The sequence below is a fragment of the Dicentrarchus labrax genome, unplaced genomic scaffold (genome assembly GCF_905237075.1).
Source record: "Dicentrarchus labrax unplaced genomic scaffold, dlabrax2021, whole genome shotgun sequence".
Taxonomy (NCBI): Eukaryota; Metazoa; Chordata; class Actinopteri; family Moronidae; genus Dicentrarchus; species Dicentrarchus labrax.
In genome coordinates this window covers 6,335,052-6,358,365 of record NW_026136705.1, presented here as the reverse complement: position 1 = coordinate 6,358,365, position 23,314 = coordinate 6,335,052, and the positions used below count along the sequence as shown (strand labels likewise).

The 23,314-nt window shown below is 39.4% G+C and overlaps 1 protein-coding gene across 1 annotated transcript in view; it reads right to left on the bottom strand.

Annotated features, from left to right (window-relative positions):
* ntm (neurotrimin) overlaps positions 1–22,914 on the bottom strand; it is a 451,063-nt gene extending 428,149 nt beyond the window's left edge. The window contains exon 1 of the mRNA XM_051401617.1: positions 22,686–22,914. Coding sequence (XP_051257577.1) covers positions 22,686–22,746 — 61 coding nt within the window. The 5' untranslated portion in view covers positions 22,747–22,914. The remainder of the gene's footprint in view (positions 1–22,685) is intronic.
* Positions 22,915–23,314: the final 400 nt, after the last annotated feature.

Here is a 23,314-nt window from a genome sequence, read left to right as displayed (position 1 = left end):
CAACCAGCACTTGGATTGGGGTTAATGACAAAATTGTTGGAAAAGGAAAAGAAGAAAAAAAAGTTCCACCCCCAAGCTATTTCAAGTGTACCACACTGCATGCAGCCAGCAGCAGCCATAGAGATAGGCGATAGTGAAGGGATGATATGAAACAAAAAACAAATGGATCTGACCACAATTGTGAATGTATGGTTTACAATATGCCATGATTAACCCACCTAATAACTTCATGTACAGCAAAACTTGATAGATGCAAAAGTAGATACAACAGATCTGACAGTATTTTTAGGAAATGAGCAAGAACTTCCATATACTACAGTAAGCCACCCTGCTGTGGATAATGAAGATCTGTCCAGACTCTTAATATATGTGAATACTAATGAACTATATAAAGAGTTTTGGGGTTAAAGGGATGTATCACTATATTGATGAAACATGTAGTCTACTATACTATGTGTACAATGTAAAGATTGATTCTTAGTGTAGAGCTACACAAAATGTTGTTTTCTCCTGGTATTAAGTAACTCCTCTCTATGAACTGTAAGTGAAACTCACTCAGGATCACTATTAGCTAGGCACGCTCCAATACATTCAATTCAAATTCAGAATGTGGCAGGAAGTGAAAGGCAGAATGGATAAGATGGAAAGATAAAAGCCCGTACTGCATTACTTGATGTTTATTCATTGTTGTCCCAGTCAACATGTGTGTAAAATCTTGAATCGGCCAATTCAGTCTTAAATTATGGCTAAAGACCTAATTTGAGGTCACAATAACCTCAGAGTCAAAAGTGTCCGACAAACTGTGGAATTTGGTCACAGTGTTCCCTTCTGTCCCTGAGTTATGGTGTTGAGTAACAAACAAGGACATTATGACGTCACAGTGAAGTTACTGTGTGAAACTTTACTACATCAATTCTTCAGTTATGACCAAATACATGTTTCTTAAGGTCATTTTGAGGTGACAGTGACCTTTGACCTTTGAGTCATAAGTTTCACTAAGTCCATGGCTATCTTCAGCACAGAGGCATAATAAAACGGTCCCATCTTAGAGCAGACCCATGATACTGAACAGGAATTACAAAAACACAGTTCAATTGGGTGACCTTGAAACTAAGAAGAGACGGCTAAAGCAGTTTAACTTTATCAAATGTGTGCAGGTGCATGGAAAAAGACAGCTGATGTGTATAATGCAAATCGACCCTGAATTTACAATCAAAGCTCACCTTAATATGGGTGAAAGAGGAAAGGGGTATCTCAACTAACTGTTGAGAACTTCCAGCTCCTACAGTTACATGGTCTAGCATTAAGCCGCAGATATACTTCCTTTTTAACCACGAGTTTGCATCCTGGATGTTCTTTTCTGAGGACGTGCTCAACATTGGTCCAAACTGTTTCAGGCAGCCATCATGCTTGCACAAACGTGTAGTTAGAAGCAACTCTATCTCCAGACTTAGTATACATGATAGACAGACTGCCACAGATGATTTTGGTGCCGATAAGGCACCCAATGGCCCTTAACAGGAAATGGTTTGCTTATATTGCAGTTTTGGAGTTGTCGCAGGTGATGTGTGTTTTTTAGTTGATTGGTGGAGGTCATAAATCCTCGACCCACAGAAGGAAAAGGCTCAATTCAAAGAAAGATATTTTACTCATCACCACATGAAAAAGCATTGTTCATTTACATCATTATCATATAATTGAACCTAATTCACTAAATAAGTTCAAATGTAGCTAATATATAACCTAATGTCATTTTACAGTCCATTAAAACAACTTTAACAAGATACAAAGAGACAAATACTCAGTGGAGATCATTTGTGTAAAAACTGTCTGCTAGATATTTCAGTCAGTTGTTGGCCGGCTGCGTCTTTGAAACCAGCTTTGAGAGACTTCCTTTAGCTGCCTCCCTCTGCTCTGTTTCTCTCTGTCTCTCTCTGTCTCTCTCTGTTTCTCTGTCTCTCTCTGTCTCTCTGTCTCTCTCTGTTTCTCTGTCTCTCTCTGTCTCTCTCTGTCTCTCTCTGTCTCTCTCTCTGTTTCTCTGTCTCTCTCTGTCTCTCTCTGTCTGTCTCTGTCTCTCTCTCTGTTTCTCTGTCTCTCTCTGTCTCTCTCTGTTTCTCTGTCTCTCTCTGTCTCTCTGTTTCTCTGTCTCTCTCTGTCTCTCTGTCTCTCTCGCTCTGTTCTCTCTGTCTCTCTCTGTCTCTCTCTGTTTCTCTGTCTCTCTCTGTCTCTCTCTTCTCTGTCTCTCTCTGTTTCTCTGTCTCTCTCTGTCTCTCTCTGTTTCTCTGTCTCTCTCTGTCTCTCTCTGTCTCTCTCTGTTTCTCTGTCTCTCTCTGTCTCTCTCTGTTTCTCTGTCTCTCTCTGTCTCTCTGTTTCTCTGTCTCTCTCTGTTTCTCTGTCTCTCTCTGTCTCTCTCTGTCTCTCTCTGTCTCTCTCTGTTTCTCTGTCTCTCTCTGTTTCTCTGTCTCTCTCTGTTCTCTGTCTCTTGTTTCTCTGTCTCTCTCTCTGTCTCTCTCTGTTTCTCTGTCTCTCTCTCTGTCTCTCTCTGTCTCTGCTCTTTAGAGGGAGCTGGCACTGTACACAATGTGCAGCACTCAATATGAAGCTTCATTTGTAAGGCTACATTAACCTTCGCTAACCACAGTCAACAATTAGCGTATTACAGCGTAAAGCAACTATGAGCATGATCCTTATTATGCAACGTTTACAAAATCAGTGATAAACAGTTTTAATAGTGTGGTCATGAACGCAAAGCTAATCAACTGATTGATACGAACCAATTAAGAACAAATTGATCATACAGCATAACCTTTGTTTCAGGCAAACGTGCTAACCAACCCCACTGTCAAAGCAAATTAAATTCATCAAGATGGCGCACAAGACAGTAAAGAAAGGTGTAGAGGAAAAATGTGGCACATTTCTTCTCAGCTCAGCGACTGAAAGAAATGAATGCAGATACAGAATACATCATTACTCGTTAAAACAGGAGCTTGACAGGGCTTGGCTCAATCATCATTGTAAGAAAATAAAGTAAGTAAGTAAATAATGTAAGTAGTTCAGTATTTTGGGAAATTCACTTCTGAGACTGTAATGTCTGGTCAATATGAAGAAATCTGTTATCTTACAGTAGCTTAGCAGGAAGACAAGAAACAGCTAGTCTGGCTCTGTCCAGAGGTAATAAAATCTACATGCCAGAACCTCTAAAGCTCACTATTTAATGCAACACCAAGTGTAAGATTTGGACCGTAACTCTAGCCCAGTTACACAATGCAATAACACTGTAATAAATATGCACAGCTGTACACGTGCATTACTTATGATCAAAAACTAGCACGTCAGTCTGCAGCCTTTAATTTAACCACGCTCTTGCCAAAGACTAAAAGCTAGTCCCAGATTTACTCTTGTCTGGAGACTTCTCTGTCCTTAGCTTCCTCTGTCACTCTCTTAGGTCTCTATGCTCTGCCATCAGCTATGTCTATAGAAGCTGCTGAGCCCACTTACGGTTCTGGGACGACACCCATGCCAGGCCTGAAAACGTCCTCATTCCACTGGCCCAAAACCCCTGTGCTACCAGTGTAAGCACCAACACAGTGCTCTGAGCACCCAGTCCACGACAGTACAGCTTAGACAACAGTAGCTGTCCATCAGGAAACTCTGTACATCACAGAGAGTTGAGGCAGAGCAGTCAGAGGACATGAGAGGGAAAACCAGAAAACATTTTCTCCATAAAATATGACATAGTTGGTGGTGTGTGACTTAGTGCCGTAAAGCGTACGAGGTGAGTAGAATTGAAAGCGGCACCATTCACCCTATTATTACTCAGTGTAGCAGTTATTTTAAGGTAGAAAAGATACATAATGCCAGTTTAACATGTTATACCTGGGTTGATTGTTCTGTACAAAAAACAATGGGTTGTTTTACAGCGAGCGAGGTGGTGGAGCTATTTCTTGACCTGGCTGGTTTCCTAGCAACCCCAAGGTGACGACAAGACTCCAGAAAGTCACTGTGTCTGGCCAAGAAAGAGTCCTGCTCACACAATGTGTTAATTAGTGAGCTTAAGGCGTGCTAGTGGGTTTGTAACCTTTGGACAGAGCCAGGTCGCTTTTTCCTCCTGTTTCAAGTCTTTATGCTAAGTTAAGCTAATAGCATGCTGGTTGGAGATTCATATTTAGTACTTAGTGAGAGTGGTATCAATCTCCTCATCTAACGGCCAATAAAGCAAATAAGCATATAATATGGTGAATTATTCCTATTTATTAAGCTAAACTTCTGAGCATTAGTTAGTTCTAGCTTCTTAAATGTGATGTTTTTCTGCTTCCCTGTTTTTTTTATAAAGTAATCTTTGAGTTTTGGACAGTTGGACAAAACAAGACATTTTTCACTTTCTGTCAATCTACTGAACAATAAATAACAATAAAAAACAATAAATAACAAAAATAACAGCAGATTCATTAGTTATCAAAAGTAGTATCCTTATCAGCCAAGACAGACACTTCCAACTAAAGGACACTATGAATGTCATTCCTAAAGGATGGAGGGGATTTTTGGTTCATCCCAAAAAAAGGTAGAAGGAAATAAAAAGAAACCCCTTAAGGTCAGATGTGAAGATACAATTTGACCTGTCATCGCTGATGGTACCATTTCACCTACAGACATATCCACATCAAACATGATGACATGAGCAGGATGACTCTCACACACGACTCTCTTAGCATTAATCTGTCTACATTCATGCTCTTATTGTTAGCTGGTAAAAAAAAAAACTTAATTAAGTTGTTAAGAAATAAGGAAGAGGTTGGAGATTTGGGAAAAGAGAGTAACTAGATCTCACTGGGTATGTGAGTGCACAGTGTGCAACTAATATACTCCAACACAAAGAGATGAAAGAGAAGACAGGCTGCAAGCAAGAGTCTCTTATTGGTCTTTTGCTGCCTCTCGACAGATGGCTTCAGGTAAGTCAGAGGAGTAGGTAGAGCAGTTGGAGGCCAATATTTGAGGCTGGATTTTAGATTGCATCTGCTAAGTGGCCAAATAAGCCAAGTCACCCATTTAGAGGAGACAACACAGCTCTCAGTTCTTGGGTGTGTCTTCAGAAGGAATGTCCTTGATGTGTCTTTGAGAGAAAGAGTCAGTTATGAAATGTTTTGTTCAGAATATTTATTTTTCATATTCAAAAATCCTTCAATGCAAGTTCATAGGTTATTTTTCAGTTCACACAGGGTGCAGGTATGAAATATTTACAGCATGTTGCGATCTTACTATAAAACAAAAACACTGAAGAGGAAAGAAGGGAAGAATGAATTGTGCAGCTGTGCTGGTTGGCTGGTCAGTAAAACCTGACTCATGTCAGCCTGCCTTTGCTCTTAAGGTTCTTCACTACAAAGCGCTCTTATTTTCAGAAATTGGAATGAGTTTAATTTAGTTTTTTTCAGCAACACACTAGAAACCTGGCTGATACAGTCCAACACACACAGCACCAAATGTGAGTGAGAAGAACAGGTTATGGGTCAACAACAGCTTATATATTGTTTCCACAAGCCCCAAAACTGCACTTAACTTATTTTTATTCTTAAACTGACTGTCAACTGTCATATTTATTCAATATGATGAGAAATAATACAAAATAATGGAACACTGACTAATCTAGCTATCCAACTTTAGACTCTAGAACCATTAGACTATAGCCAGACTTAAACAAGCCCATGAATTTCTCCATTTGCACCATAAAAACCACAATGCAGTGATTGAGTTTTAATTAAAAGTTGTAAACAGAAGCCAAAAGAAAACATAATCATAAAATACAACTATTCACAATTCAATTCCATTGTCTACATCAGTGGTTTCCCAACCTGTGAGTCACCAAAGCTTCAAGTGGGGTCACAAGTGTTTTATTAATTTCTGTGAGGAAAACTAAATGAAATTGTTATTTTTAAAGTTTAGATTATTATTCAATAGAAAAACAACCAAAGAGCCAATAGAACAATGGCAAACCTTCAGGGAGAAGAAAACACAGAATTTGTCAAAAAAGAAGTCTATTAAGTATGTATGATTAAAAATACATACATAATACAAACAATAATAATAATTGTATAAAAGTTCCTAAAAAACACCAGGAAAAGTCATCTCTGATCAGTGTTCACATGAAATAATCTGTTTTTAATTAATAATAATTAATGAGCTCAAAAAGAATCGAAATCGAAACTGTTTGGGTTCATTGTACAGTTTATCGGTTGTTCTCTACTGTTATTGTGATGCACTCAATATAATATGAAATATCCATAAAATACTAATAATAATATACACTTTACTCAATGATGGAAAAGGTTGGGAACTAGTGGTCTACGTCACCCAATGAAGAGACATTTGAAGTAATTTGTCTAGTCAGCATAGGTATCTAACTGGCTTCATCACTCTATTGGTTTGTTCACATGGCGCAAATCTGCTAGTCAGTGAGGTTATGTGGATTATGGAAACAGAAGTAAGAGGACACCGGCTAGTGGACTAGTCAACGTTTACTTCTAAAAGACTGCTGGTGTTTCCATTCAGGAGTTTTACCAGTGCAAGTGAGGTGGAGGCTATGTGACTTTGTCTCGTGTGGTATTGTAATGCTGGGCTGTGAACTGAGGCATACTGTATAGCACTGTGTTTCAGACAGGGGTTCTGCTGTGTCGAGTCTCTTCAGCCTTGCCGCTCTGGGACACTTTCCGGTCTTTAAAACAAACACTGAACCTGATGTGATAATGTGGCGTCACATGTGGTTGTGGCGGTGGCTTGCAGTCACCAGTGGTTGGCTTGTCAACAGCGTGACGTTTTATTATTGCTGTTATCACGACTGCCCTATACGGACTTGAATGTTACAACAAAGTGGCACTCAGTCTGCCTCCCATTAGGAGAGCTAATGTGATAAAATGACCACTTTTCTGAAGTGGTAACACACGTTGACATGCGTATGTTCACCACTGGGGAATGTAAGCTGTAGCAGTGTCTAAGATGGCTTATATGTACGTCCATCAGAATGATTTTCAGATGATTTGACAGTTTGTATATAGGCAATGCAAAGCTTAGTAAAACAGCTCATGTAGGTCTTATAACTTGTGGCTGGTTGTATGTAATTCGTCATGATTCCCTGGGATTTTCTTGCTCAGTATTGTATCCTGATACAATTTCACGCAGTGGCCTTTAGTCTTTAATGACCACAATTGATCTAAAGTCATGCTAACAAAAGCTATCTTGCAGGTCCTTAAGTCTGTGCTATTATCTAACCCCCTGCAGCTAAATCAAGAATCATTTTCCTTCATCAAACTGAGACGCTGTAGATGTGAAATTAAAATGGATTTTTCATATTCCAGGCCTGTGTGATTCTATTTCCAACTAGATCTCTTTACTAAACAATAAACCCAATGACTCTTTCTTATGAAGCTTTTACAAGTTCATTTTACACAGTTAAATGTAACTTCATGTTTAATATCAAAATCTAAAGTCAGATATAAGGCTCTGTATATAACATACCAAAAATTACATAACCTTCAAACATATTAATTTAAAAAAAAGTCCCATTCAACTCAAAATGTGCTTTGCTTTTTGTTACTTTCCTGTTTGAGCAGAATGACATCATTTCAAAAAGATTGTTTTCACATTTATCTGCTGAGGAGGGAAAGGTTCTCTGGGCTTCATTTCAACTCTGTAAAAACATTAAAGTATTTTAATGTCTTTAAACATTTCTAAAGGGGAACTCTGTGACCTATAAACACTTAATTTATCCTCAAGTTTCTACTTAAAGTTGGAGTGCGGGACTTTTCCATATGAAAGATCTTGCCAAATGAGTTGGTCATACGCTTAATCATGTCATCAATGTTGATTAAACATATGACCACCAGGTAAATCTCTCTGTATTTCACAGTATACCAGAGTTGTTAAATGTTGTGTCTGTGACGATTTTCCTGCACTGGCACACCTGTAGTGATGTGTTCTACGTTAGCTAGTAATGACTGTTTTGCCAGAGCTGAAGGGGGGAAGAACCATAGTGACACTTGAAATTCCTGATGCTCCAGATAAAAAAGAAACTGAGAATTTGTAAAATATTTGTAGTAAACTAGCTATTAAATGGATTATTGTCTTGGAACTGTGGAAATATCTCTGTATTTCCGTAACTATTTCTGAACGAGCCTTAAAAAGTATTTTTTATGCAACCAGAACAGAGAAATCAGAATTTGTATTTATCACAGTCCAACATCACAGCAACACAACTCAGTCTATGTTAACAACACTGCTATCCAGCAGTTGGGGGTCTAACCACAAAAACCAAGTGTTTTTAGAATTTATACAATATTACAAAATAAAATATCAAAACAATATTTTACGATATTTTATTACACTCAGATTCTACATTGCAGGTTTAATACAACATCCTCAATCTGTTCGTACGTTCATATTACACATTACATGCTTGCATTACACTGTCTTACAAGCAATGTATTTAGTACTGACTAAAATTCCCAAATTAAAGTCCCAATGAGGCGATGCTTCAAATATTATGGGGGTGATGGGTTAGTTTTGTTGTCATTTGGAGAGAGAACATTGTAGCCTGCCATGCTGTTTTCCTGTGTTGCTCTGTTCAATGATACTGCAGGAAAAAGAGTCTGGTGCTTCCACTGACGACATGAATCCAGTTTTTTCAATGGTTCAGAAATTTCCAATAAAAATAGAATAATAAGTGGATCATACTAAGAATGCTTTACATTATATTGGAGGTTAATGCTGCTAATGCACTGTTAGTATGAGCAGGGAGAGTGCCATGTGTACAGCTTGCAACGGCATTGCATTCTCTATACCTACAAGGTTGCTTTAGTAACAGCCACCAAAATAAGAGCAGCGTTTGGGAGGGTGGCCCCAGTTCAATACCAGTGTAGTACAATACAACTGGTTCACTGGATCCTTCCCAGTTAGCAAGGGCTATGACATATGGAATAAAGCTTTGAGTTGTTCCTTTTTTACAGGCTGGGTTGTTGTTTTCTCATACCAGGTGGAATAATGAGGTCTTGCACATACACTACAACTCAAAAATGTATTGAGTGCGTTGGCCTTGGTTCAGGGCAGAATCACAAAGTAGTCACTGATTTTATGACTATTTTAATTGCACTCCCATTTGGAATTGTAGGATTCCTGCAGATTTGGAAACTGTCCAGGAAGCCTTTTTTTAAAGTGGGGCTTGATCATTAAAGCTTATTTCCACACTGAAAGCTTGCACTGTGCTTTTAGGACAACTATACTGTAGTTTCTAACCCCCAACAGATTTGCACATTATGAGAAGGGAAAACAAAGTTATTTTTCAATTTGGGACAATGGCTTTTTGACCTAAATAAGTAGTGTGTTATAGCAAGGCTATAGAAAATGGCTTAGCAGAAATCACAGCAATGGGATTTTGATTAATGAGAAACATTCATTTTTGTATTGACCATTTAAAAGACTATTAAGATTGCCACTCAAGCGTTGAGCATTAATTATAAGGCAGGCCTACATAAGCTTCCATGAAATTTAATGAGCATTGTAAAGTCTGGAGTAATGCAAGGAGCTTTGTAGAGAATTAGGTTGGAAATGAAGTCCTGAAACAACAGTCATATTAAACTTTTCCTGCCAAGTTTGTTTTCAGTTCACACACTAATCATATCTTCTATTTTTTCTTAGAAAGAAATATTGTTATTCACACTCAATGCTCCCAGTATATTAAAACATACTAGGAAAACACTGGAAAAGAAAAACTGACAAAATAAAGATACTGCACTTGTTTAGGGCTGGAGGATATTTAACCGTGTGTAACCGGACAGTGTTTATTGGACCTATTTATAAAACATAACAAAGAGTTATTTTCACATGATTTTATTTGTATGATAGGCTATTTGATACATCAGACAACATACAGATTATGGATAATTAAGGAATTGTTTTAGTGAAAATGTATGATAAAAAGACAATTATTAGTAAGTGAGGCATTGCAACATCAAAGTGATTATCAGGGGAGCAGGTTGCATATTTAAAAAACACAAATACCTCAATTTCTATCTTTAAATTACATTTAAATCTTTAATTATTTTAATTAAATGTTTTTAATTACAATTGTGTGAATGTCACTGTGGCAGGCATAAACGCATATAATGACAATTATGGGATTAACAGATAAATTACCTTAAAAAATATTTGATACACACATTTTCAACACAGTTTTACTGTAAAATAAAGTACCAAATATTAACGAATTACAAGTTGCCTCAACACAGTAAATCATATTGAAATATTAGTATTTATTAATATAAATGTTATTCTTACCAGAACTTTTTCAAAATTAGCAAAGACTTCATGTAAACGTAGAAACGTGTAAATCACTACACGATGGGAACCCTTTTGGATTTTGAACTGGGAAGTCTGTGTCTGTGGACATGTTTGAATGAGTGAAATACAGCATAATGCATTGTTATCACCCGGTATTGCTAGCAAGGGCTAACAGCTAACCTGGCTAGAGCTTGGTTCTGTGACCTGTTGTACTGGAACACGGTCAACACGAGTCCGATGTCATTCCCAGCTCCGACTTCGGACTGCAGAGGTAAGTGGGACGCACCTAAAGGCCCATTACTGTCTGCAGTGCTCAAATGATCCACCAGAGGGCACAAGACGTGTCAGATTGTTTTTCTAATCATGGTGATGACATCGAGGTCTCAGAAATTGATGTGGAAAATATGACACAACTGGCATTATATGAAAACTAAATTAGTGGTTATTATAACAAATAAAACAATTAGACCTTCTCCAAGACAAAATTGCAGAGAGCAGTTTGTGGCATTTCAACGCTGATGTAAGACACAGATAAAAATGCTCTCCTGATAATTTTTGTAAAACCATGTCAGCGTGATTAAGATAACTGAATTAGAGCAGTTGCAGGCACAGTCGGATACATTAGAGCTGCTGTCGGTCATCAGTGATGTTTTACCACCAGGAATCCCAAACAGGCTGAAAGCCGCACATTCACTGAGCTCCACGCGTCCGCTCTAATCAACCTGTTAAATGGGTTCGTCTTAAGACAGCTGCTACTGGTGTGATTGCAATTAAAAAAAGCTACTTCAGTGCAGACTCACAGCCACACAACAGTCCAGATGCCAAGAAGCAACATTTCTCAGATACTGGTTAGGGATGTAAGCTTCTCTAGTCATGCTTTCTACACTATAATACACTATAAGTCTCTTTGCCTAACCAATATTTCATAAATATTCACAAACTGTGCTTTGTTTCTTCAGCTGAATCAATCAAGACTAAAACATGACTGTCGTAACATCCATAATGTGGAAAATCCTAGTATAAAATCCTAGTTAAATATTCATGAGTTTACATATCCTGAACGTGGGCCTGCAAATTCATGCACTTGTGAACAACAAACAGAAATACAAAGCTTCTTAAGGCTCATAACTCCTCTCTGCTGTTTCCTTATCAGCTCACTGTGACACTGTGAGAGCCTGTAGGTCCTTTCAGGGGTGCTTTAACAGCTGTATTGATCTGTGTTAACTTTGCATTCATCAATCACAAGGTTAGGGGAATGATTCAGATAACATCGGCACGCTCTGTCCTCCCCCCAGTGGGAAATTTGGAATTAATACCTCTATGTCCTGATGCATTCTCCTTCTGCTGGGAAGACTGTCAACTTTGCTTGCAGGTGGTTACCTCAGTAGATACAGTGAGATAAAGGCTGTGCACAGTTTTGGAGTTGGTCGAACAACTTTGCAGCTCGACTATGAGTTTTTAAAGAGGAGTAAAAAAAAAAGGACAACTATATCTTTAATGAAGATTCCTGCTCTCAGGGGGCCCAACTGTTTCCCATTAACACTCTCTCAGATCCCACCACAAAGGCCTTTGCCAAGGGGCTTCCAGCGCAATCAATGATAGCACTAATTGAAATATTATCTCTCGTGCTTCACACAAATGCCCAGGCAAGCCCCCAATAATTGCACACAGATTATTCCACAGACCATGTGCTTTCTAACCACTAACTCCGCCATCTGCTCCAAAATTACAACCATGCTGCTTGCACTAGTTAAGCGCCCCTGTACACAGCAACTCTCCCAACTGTGAGATGCCTCCCTGCTATTAGTGCATGAGGGCGGGCCGAGTCTCGAGTGGCCGCCTTATCAGTGTCGATGTCAACGATCCGGGCAGGTGATGGGGTAAGATTGATGTGGGTTTCTAATGCCTGCCCACCTAAATTATATATCCATTTCCCTCCCATGAGATTTCAAATCAGATAAGAAGAACATGTGGAAGATTACATTTTGCTCCGGCAATGCTGGGAAGTCTTCACAATCAAGTGGGTAAAGAATAGTAATAGAAACAGGTTGATTGTATCAGTAGTGCAGGGAGGAGAGGGGTACAAAAAGAGGAAGCTATTTCCCACTCTACACAAGAAGTATAGGTAAGCTGATTATAATACAAACAATGGAATTCCCGTATGATGGCGAGGTCCCTCTAAGTAGGAAAATACCAAAAAATAGGAGACAAACGACTAATTAGAGTCAGACAGCAGGACAGAAAGCTGCTTCTGTTCATCACAGGGTTCATGTTGGGGATATCATTCATTGTTGATACTGTACCCCCTTTTGCTTCTTGCTTCTTCTTGTTGTCTCAACTTATTTCATGAGCCACTTGGATGCTCTTTCCTTTCTTGATTTTAGGGATCCTGAAATAGGCGTCCGAAATGTCATTTTCCGCATGAGAACCCAAGTTTTCATGTGCAGCTCCAAAACGCTCTGAACTCCCACAGCTGCAGTGACAGCAGTGCCTGGTGGCCAACACCACAGCACTGTGACTTGATCCTCTGGGCTTCTCCCAACTGCTCCAACATGTGCGTTCTCTGATGAGTGAACGCTGGCCGTGCTAAAACGGGCAGCAACGCTTTGTGCTCTGGCCTCGCTGACAAAATACAAAGTAGAGGTTTATAAAATGCCCTCTCAGACGTGCATTTGAAAGTATTCTGATCCCAGTTTGTATTTTCAGACACACGGAAGACAATCACTATCATTGACTGTGATTCCTCTGCCTTGCATGTGTCTCCATAGCTTTTTACTACAGGTCATGTGTTAAGCCACTGCGATTTTGCTCACGGCAAGCTATTTGTTACACAACTGAAATGAGAAAAAAGGCACATTTTGATTTGTCAGGTCACTATACTAAATGCACATAAACCAAGACTTTCAAAACAACAAAAAAATATTAATGTTTTCCAGATACATCACATCCAGTGTATTGTCATCACATTAGTGTCTTTAATGCAGTAAAAAAAAAATTTTTTATTTTTTTTTTTTTTTTTTTTTTTTTTTTTTTTTTTTTTTTTTTTTTATTTTTTTTTTTTCCCTTTTTTTTTTTTTTTTTTTTTTTTTTTTTTTTTTTTTGTTTTTGTGGGGGGGCTGGCTGGGGTCTTTTTTTTTTTTTCTTTTTAATTTTTTTTTTTTTGTTGTTTTTTTGTTTTTTTTTGTGTTTTTCTTTCCCCCCCCCCCCCCCCCCCCCCCCCCCCCCCCCCCCCCCGGGGGGAAGGGAGGACCCCCCCCCCCAAAGGGGGGGGGGTTTTTTTTTTGTTTTTCCTTTTTAAAAGGGGGTTTTTCCTTGCCCTTGTCGCCAAGTGCTTGCCAGGTGTCTGTTGGGTCTCTGTAATGTAATGTTAAAGAGTTCGGTCTAGACCTGCACTATTTGAAACCTGAGATAACTTCTGTTATAATTGGCGCTAATACAAAAAAAAATGAATTGAATTGAATTGAATTAAATCGGTAATCACATTACAGTTACTAATCAAACAATTAAGTCATTACTTCAGTGTGTTCGCCATTGTCAATATAATGGGCGGATTGAAACAAATCAAACATTTTGTTTCATGCACAATCACATGAGTGACTTCTTTGCTTTCAACGAAGAGGATACAGCTTCCTTCAACTCCAACACTGAAGCCATTGAATATCTGTGGCCAGAGATGATCCTGAACTGTTCCCCTATAATATCCATAAAACTGTGGAGAGGCTCTTCAGCCTGGACAGTATTGTGCTGACTCTGAGGAGGAACGGGTTGTCTGAAAAACCATTTGAGAGACTCCTCCTCATGAGGTATAGCCGCTGCTTTAGTGATAAACACATTCAATAAGCTGCACCAGTGTACTATAAAGCCATAGCTTGGTGAGAGACTAAAGTGACTTTGTTTGAGTGAGTTTGGCTTGTTAAATGCAGTTCTTATTATTTGATCTCAGGCGATGTTATGGAGTAACGCAGAAGTAATATAATGAATAGTGCAAAACGTGACTCTCTACAGAGAATAATTAGGTAAAATAATACAACAATTGAGTTGTCGCCTACCCTGCCTTAAATACAGTATCTTGTATCAGTGAGTATGCATGTCTGTGCACCAATCACATACCACGTAATTTATTAGCACTGAAATGGGACCCTCATACTTCCCACCAGTGTCCCATTCACCATTTTTCCCCCAGGATAGCAAAGTCATGACCCGCCATACTCCAGCCCTGACAAAGGCTTTAACCTGAGCCATGATCAGCTGAAAGCAACACACAAACCACTTGCTTTGTGATTCCAATGACTTCCAAATTCCAAATACTTTACAAGAGATACTGTAACACAAACACACTGTCCCAGTGCAACCATCAGTATCAATTTACCTCATATAAAAGACAAAAGAACCTATATATAGAATATGATGGCAAAAAACATATGTAATGCTTTACTTAAAATACTTAAAATTGGCTTTGGTACGATAAATGCTTCACATGTACCACACTTTAGGACAAAATGATACAAAAATCATAGATTCTGGCTAATTTTTTTTTAAAAGTTAACAAGTTTGTTATTTGATTCCTTTTAGAGGTCACAGCAGACGTCTGCTGTCTTCTCCTGCAAAATGTAAGGTTCCTTTATCATTCTGATTACATTTCCTGTTTGAGCTTTACAAAAAAAATTAAAATAACAGATGTTATGTTACATTATGTAAATAAGATGCAGAAAGTTATAATAAAATCCATAATTTGCAGCTGCGTATACTGTAACTGCTTCATAAATAATGTTCCTAACAAACCAAAATAACTTGTGAAAAGCCCGCCAACGTGAGATCTTTGCCTTTCAGCGATTTCCTCTTTACTTTAGCTCGTCTAAACTCTTCAGAAATCTTGTTCCTTTGTGTCAAAAGTCAAAAAAACATTGCAAGAGTTTGAAACTCTGAGCACTTCATGTAACTCTTCTAAACAGCCTTTGGCATTCCCTCACCCCAAAGGACGTACATATATACATCCAGCAGCGTCTCTATAAAGCTGCTCACATAGAAACAAACAGTGCAGAGTGCGAGCTGCGAGTTTCTCAAGGAGGCAGCATTCCTCAGACACGACAACCTGGTGAATGGACACAGTCTGAAGTCACTATCCCTCTTGCTTATTAATCAGCTCTCCCTGGCAAGGTCCCTTGTGGCCACCAAGTCACATGACCACTTCACTGGGACTTGGCAAACTACGTGGGGAGGAAAAGCTTCTCAAAAAGCTTATCCTTTACTTTTGTGCAACTGTAGGTATTGCTACTGTGTGATGACAGTGCATTATTTGATATCCAGGAAGTGAATGTAAAGCCATGTGCAAACTCAGGACTTTATTCAGCACATTTCCATCACCTACAGAATGAAAAATAAACAAAAAAAACTGATTCAGATTGCATTTTCGGCCCATGACGAATTTACCTGGCAATGTTTATCTGCATTTCAAATATCAACATTCAGACGTTTCCTCCAGAGAGAGAAAGGTCTGTATGTGTCTGTCTTCTACCCATATGCCTCCTCTCATGTTTTACATTTGGAATGAATTACATTAATAATCTAATTATATTCAAGAAATATGTTTTTCTCAGCATCTTCAGAGATTTGTTGTTTTCCTACTTTGTCTGCTGAATTGCCAATGCCAAACACAATGCTGAAAGCTGAAAGCCTTCAGTGAAATTCCAGCAAATTGATTGTTGACCCACACTGAGTGTGTGTAAATCAATCAGGCTTCCATTAAACTCTTACAAACTTTCTACAACCCAGAAATTAGTCATTTGTGATATGAACCTGTGAAAATACCAAACACACAAACAAAAAAACAACTGAATGCAGAAATAGAATCCAACACGGAAATTGCTTCCCACCACAGGAATGAAAAAGACAACTGGATAACAATTACCTCCAATTTGCAATTTGCCTTTCCAGAAAACAAAGCAAGGTCTCTTGTTGTTTCCAAAGTGGCAATTTCACATCTGTGGAGCAACAATTCTCAGTTACAGACACTCATCATCCTATAATGTAGTTAATGTCCTTAATATCACATTGCACCATTAAGTTCAATGGAAAAAGTTTCATATCCAAGGCAACCTCTTAATTAAAGCTGTGGAACAACAATAGGGAGGAAAATATAAAAATAGCTCTTAGTGATCAATCTTTCATTTCTGAGTCTATACTGTTGATTGGTCCTGAATTTTTCTCCTATTTCATGGATGTCACGTCTAGATATTTTCAACTCATATAGGAGAAGCACAAACACCAATTTTACCTGTAACATGAGACCCAATAGACCAGAATGCAATGCAGCCATGAGATAGGTTGTAATTTAGATGGGGATAGGGAATACGTCAAAAGACTCTCTTGCTTATTTATGTCTCTATTTCTATTGCTCTGTCTACACCAGGGCTCACACTTTTTATTCAGAAGTCGACCATTTGTAGGTGAGAAAAACATAAAATATGAAGGCTGTAGTTATCGGTCTGAAATTCAAATTCACAAAATATAAGAGCAATAGGCTTCACCATGTACTCCAGTGGGGGGGTGTTGGTAAAGTGCACTGTCATTCTGGCTTATTGCTTGTCCTGTAACAAGCGGACAAAATTCCCACCACAAACAGTCATCAGTAGCGTGAAGCATCCATCAGTTCAAACAGGCTGCACTCAGCTGTCACTGTCCTCCGGACAGTTCACCTGGGGTCAAGGCTGGAACATCAACTGGGCAAACCAGGAAACTGCCCATAAGGCCAGGTTCACTTCACATCCACTGGTTGTACTTACAAAATGTTTATTTGTTTCAGATTTGTGTAGGAATTTGCAATGCTAAAAACCTAATCAGGTGTCAAAAATGTATTCATTCATGTACTGTATATAATATATATACACACACATATGCGTGTGTGATTAGGTAAATACAACTCAGGTAGAATTTACAAAATAGTGAAAAATGTGTATTACAATTCCCCAAAGCCAAAGTTAACATTTAATAAAGTTCATTTAAACAGTTAATCAATTATCAAATTGGGTGCTAATTCATTTTCTTTTTGTGACATAAAAGGTAAAATGAGAGAATATAATAGGAATAGCATGACATTAGAAAGGAGAAAAAATTTTATGGAGAAAAATAAAATAAGGAAGGAAAAAAATAACTCAAAGAATGTTAATATCAAGAGAAAACACGGAGTGAAGGTATGAGGGAGGCAGTGTATGGCAATGACAATATGAGAGAAACATGTAAGCGTCTGTGGAAATACTGAAGCTTTCATCTACATAGCAGGGGTCAGTGGGGGCCCAACAATAAATATTTGCCCCGGGGCCCCATAGCAGGTTGATGTCATTACTTGTAGGCAAAAAAGGATACCTGCATTGCAATTAAATGAATGTAAAGGAATTATGGGTGTGTTCACATTCATTCAAACTCAAAATGCAACAGGTTCATGCCAGTCTTTGAGGGCATTCTGGGAAGTGTAGTACATCACTGTGGCGTAAAGGGAGCTGAGGCAGGTTCAGGGGAAGTGCGTCAAACAGTTACATTCCAGTGCTCCACGTTGAAATGTATTCTCCGTTTATCGCAGAAAGAAAGGACTGGGAGATCCACTGTATGTCCGAGATGGCTGTCGGAATGTAGAGCTATTTAACACATATTTTAACCAAAAAATACAGCTTACAGCACCTTTAATGTAGGTGTGTCTGACTCTTGCTTTCCAGCCGAGAAGCCACCTGGCTTTAATAGCATCTCCTAGCCAATTTACATCACATTAATTTATCACCTTTTGATATCACGCCACTGTACACAGGTGGCAATATCTACCTGCCATTGTCGGCCATCTGCCTGCTCTGCCTCTACATTCTGCTCCCAGGCTTTATGTGGACTGTGCAACGGGAGATGGGCAAAATACTCTTTTTTTTCTTTTTTTCACAGCAACAGCTCTGCCTCTTTTGCCTCGAGATCCCTGCTGAGTAGCTGTAGCCCTGCGATAAGAAGAGAACACACTCTACCCATCAACAATGATCTCAACGTCTTTAACAAAAGGCTGCATACAACCAGCACACCACAGCTCCCATACCACCAGCCCTATCCATCTCTGCTCTCTTAGCTGCTCATCCAATAACAGCTGTTGCTCCAAATTTCGATCTAACCGGCTATAATTCTCGTCTTTGGCTGACACGGGCTGATGAAGGAAGGACAAGGGCACAATACACAGGCCTGCCAGGGTCTCGGCCAAAAAAAAAAAACCCACAAGAGTTTGTGCTGCATCCTGGCAACATAGCCAGCACTGTCTTCTCCCAGCCACATACAGAGAAAGAGGGAGGGAGGCAGCCCGCTTAGACAATGAGGCTGCCTCATTACCAGTGTTTATCTTAAGCTGGATTAATACTCCAAAAAGAAACGCTGTTCTTTTATTGTTAGGAAAAGAACATGTGCTGCCTCTTTCGGGAAGTTTGATATTGGGATGTTTTGCTGTGTGCTTGATTTTGTTGTTGTTGTTTTTCTTTTCGTCTTCTTCTTTTCGTTCTTGCTAAAAACACGTCCACTGATGTCAGCATCTGATTGTTTCCCACCTACCCGTTGCATGTTGGAGTCTGTTCATTTGGTTCTTGAGGAAAAGATGATCAACTGTTGGTTCAGATCCGTACTGGTTTCAGGAAACAGTCTGAAGGCTACCGGCATATTCAATCCACTGACAGAAACAGTGCAACCAGCTGTGGAAAAGCATGAGGTGCTCTTTGTTTGAGCTGCCTCATCTCACAGACAACATGAATCAGTTCTGTCACGATGGTGAATGCTTACGACTGTGTGTGCAAAACATATTAGAAAAGAATGAATTCAGTGAGGGGCACTGTGAAGTTGACCTTGACTTATTCACACATATATTCCAACTGCATATGAGAAAGCCAGAGGACAGCATGACACCGTGTAGCCTCCTGTGCATGCTGTCAAGTGTTTCCTGGAAATTATTGCTATGTTAAAAAAAAGAAGTATGCCTCAAAATGAATCAACAGAAATCATTTCATTTTGGACAAAGCCTCCCCGCCCTCTCTCCAGTGAGCTGACGCAGCCCTACAGCAATTTTAGCCCGCGGCTCATCCCCTCGAGGTGTACCAAGAAACGCTTCGAGCACTTGTGCGAGTCAACTGCCATCCAGATGCACAGTGCTTCCTGCCATTGTGGCTGCAGCCCCCAGCCAGCCAGCTAGCAGAGCGCTTCAGCCCAGGTGCCTCTCTCGCTGTCTCTATCAATCGCTGCGGATTGTTTTTCCCTGCTCCTGTGATCGGCCCTGCTCTCTACAGCCACCCCACCCGACTAGCTCTGACCTACGGGGTCCTCTGCGTGTTCCTCTACACATTTGTGCATGAGCCAAAATATCATTACTTTTCTCAAAGGAGCAGTCATGATTTGCACAGTCTGCCTCTGTGTGCGATTATAATCAGATCAGAGCACAAGAGGAGCTACTGTAACAACTACTTTCCATTTTAAAAATAGACCCACAGTTCTGCATGTTAAAACAATGATGACAGCATACTTGGCAGCTAAACCCATATTGATACAAAGTAGTTTGAACTCAACAATGAGAAAGAAGTCACAATAATCACTTAGTATAGGAAATGTTAACTTTGTAACAGGACTAGGGATTGGTTCTGATTGCTGGTAGGAAAATGACCTGGATCTACATATCCACAATCTCTTAAATCCTTTGTCTCTTCTCATCTTTTTTTATTAGCAAAGAGAAATGTACGAAACAAGCAACTGTTTCATTTCTCACTGCTGAATCAGGCTGTATATTGGCAAGAATCTGGCATTATGATACATATCACAATATAGGGGTTACAATATATATAATATATAGTGATTTTTAAATAATCTAACTTTAGGAAATAGTATAAAGAACACCACCATATGCATAAAATCTGAGGAAAAACAGTGACCTTTCTATGCAACCAGAACAGTGGGATCTACATTTGTATTTATCAAAGTCCCTGTAATGTCCAACATCATAGCCCTCAGTTTATAACAACAGTCGGAATGTTTAAACACAAAATTGTGTGCTTGTGTTTTTGAGAATCAATACAATATCACAAAACAAAATCTTGCAATACTATATTTTAATATTTAATTACAGCTCTACTGCTATCCAATGCTTTTATGAGTTAAATGACAAACACTGCAGGCGCTAATTAACACGTTAAGTTCTTTTCTCTGTTTGACAGTAATGTTTCTGCATTTTTAGACAACAAAAGGTGATTAAATATCCAAACTAAATATCTGAGTACTTGTAAACCTTAAAAACTAAACCCAATAAGGTTCAATGCATGATTTGAAAGGATTCTGATTTAATTGATGAGCACAAATAAATTGTATTAATATATTAATTATAGAACGCTTTACATTTTATCTTATCAAATATGATCTATATTGGCCTTGTCCTTATCTGTGCCCGATTATGTTGCTGCAGTGACCCAATTTCCCTATGGGGACCATTTAAATTTCATCTAATCTAATCCAACACATCTCTGATTCTGCAAGAGATCTGCTAATATGCAAATGACTTCAGCACAATTTTGGTGCTGTCTGGAGAATGGATTGGACTTGAAATGGGGATGGGGATGTGGATGTGGATGGGGGGACAGTTTTTCTAGGTGCATTAAAAGCAGACATTTTTAATAGTGCAGCAATGTGACACAAAACAAAATGCTCTCTCTCTCTCTCTCTCTCTCTCTCTCTCTCTCTCCTCTCTCGGCTGCCTGTTTCCAGCAGTAATTTGTGCATTTTTCAAAATGTTGTCAGGTGTGCGGAGATTTCCTTTCTCTTGACACCATTTCTTGCCTGCAAAATAATGACTAGACTACTTTGCAACATAAGTAATGATATATGGTATTAACAGTGACAGTATGTGCTGAATTCCATTAAGTGGGGGTTAAAACGAGCTTTCTCTGGTCTACTAAAGCACACAGAGTGAGTGACTTGATTAATTCCATCTTTTTCTTACGCCACAGACATATCTCAAATACATAATTGGTTGAACAGTGCAAAGAGCTTTATATGCTAAAACTGTGTGCCACATAACATCAGAGTTTCAGTTTAGCTGTGTGGCATTGAGTGCAGCCTTTATTCAGTACAGCTTTGCACTTGTTGACATTGGTCAAAAGGCAGAATTGGGAAGTCAGCACACTTCAAAATCGTTGACATAAGGTAAACCTGCATGTGACCTTATGTCTATTTACCAGATTATTATTCATTATTTTTTTCAGCTCTTTATGCAAGAATCATTTGCGGCTCAATTTTTCCTGTGCAGGAATTTGACTCTTCAGATACTGGGCAGTATCTATGAAGAGAAAAGGGGCTGCTGGCCAAGTAAAACAGTGAGGTGTGGAGAGATGATGAGGGAAAATGCCCCTCCATTGACTGATTCATCCACTTCATCCTATTTATTTATTTATCAGTTTGCTTCTGACTACAAGGGTCATTATCAAAGGACAAGGAGGATTTAACAGCATTAATCTTTCCCCCAGCCCCTCTCTTATTGTAGACTAGTGATGGAGCTTGAGGAGAAGTTGATTAGGGGCTTATAAAAAGGTGCAGTTTTCATTTTCCTAAGGTGGCCTTTGTTTACATGCTTTTTTAAGCTCGCCTCCATCTAGCCACAATCTAGTTATTGGATGGAATTTTTAATGTCAGGTGTAAACAAGGTCAGAGAGACTGAGCTGCCTCACTGCTCTCCCCCTCTCCAGAAGCACAGCCCTCTTGCCTGCCCGGAGAACACATGGCTTAACTTGGATGACCTGACCACGCAGTCAATGTGGATTAAGAACTAATACTTAATCAACTTTGCGCCAAAGACCTCCCGTCCGTGAGATTCACCATGCTTCAAGATGATCCGCGGGCAGAAAAAGGACAATTGCTCAATTTTAACTGCAGGTGCATTCAAATAAAGCGCTGCGTTACAGAAGGCTTTACAGCCAGCACAATCAACATTCCCCCTTTATAGGCTCATTTTCCACATTTGCAAAAGTGCACAACCAAAAGCAAAACTAATACTGCTCAGAATTACCTTGGCAGGATTAAACTTTCAGAGAAAAGGCTGCAGCCTAACATAACTGGTGTAAAAATACACCCAAAAGCAACCACTCGGATACTTAGAGAGTCAAGCCACTGGCACCAAGACAGCTCAACTGCACTTCACTAATCGCTTCATTTAAGCTGTGGCTTAGATGGCAAGCATCCTGGTGTCAAATGTAGGCGCAAACACTGCCCGCGATGTGCATAATGCAACTGATAGAATCACAAAACATTCCCATCCAAACAAGAGTCGGAGACAGCGATAACAAGTGCTCCAAGGATGACAAAAATCCATCACTTACCTTGCTCCATCAGCAGGACGGTCATCCCGACCAGCATAGCCCAGTACAGAGGATTCTTCATGCTTATCGATCTGTTTGTTTGTCTGCTGTGTGATGTCGTCTGGGGGGAAAAAATAGCCTGCGAGTCTCTGAAAATCCCGAAAAGTGCTTTTCTTCAAGTCCCCGGTCTTGCTGTCTGACTGTACAGCATCCACCAACGCAGCGCTCAACAAAGTCCCTCCTTCAACTGAGAGGTTATTGGCAGCGGCGCCAGAGGCAAGCTAGCGCCAATGACAAACACTACTTCCGGTTAGCTTGTTTTCTCAAGTAAAAGGACGCTAAGTGGCGTTCAGTTGGCCGCGTAATTCCCAAGGTGTAGCGGCGCTTTTAATTTGAAGAAAAACTCGACCTACTTCCTGCCCTGGCCAGGTTGTTTGTCGCTAGCTTGAAGCGGCTGTTAGCGGTGACTTCTTGTGGAGGCGCTGCCGTCCGCTGATATTATTTTACTCCTGAAAAGCAGCTTGGTTACTCGTTAACATACGACGGAGTATTAGGGCCAGACTAAGAAAAAAAAATTATTTTAGAATAAAGTCGTAATGTTACGAAGAAAAGTCGTAATAATACCAGAATAATGTAATCGTTTTAATGAG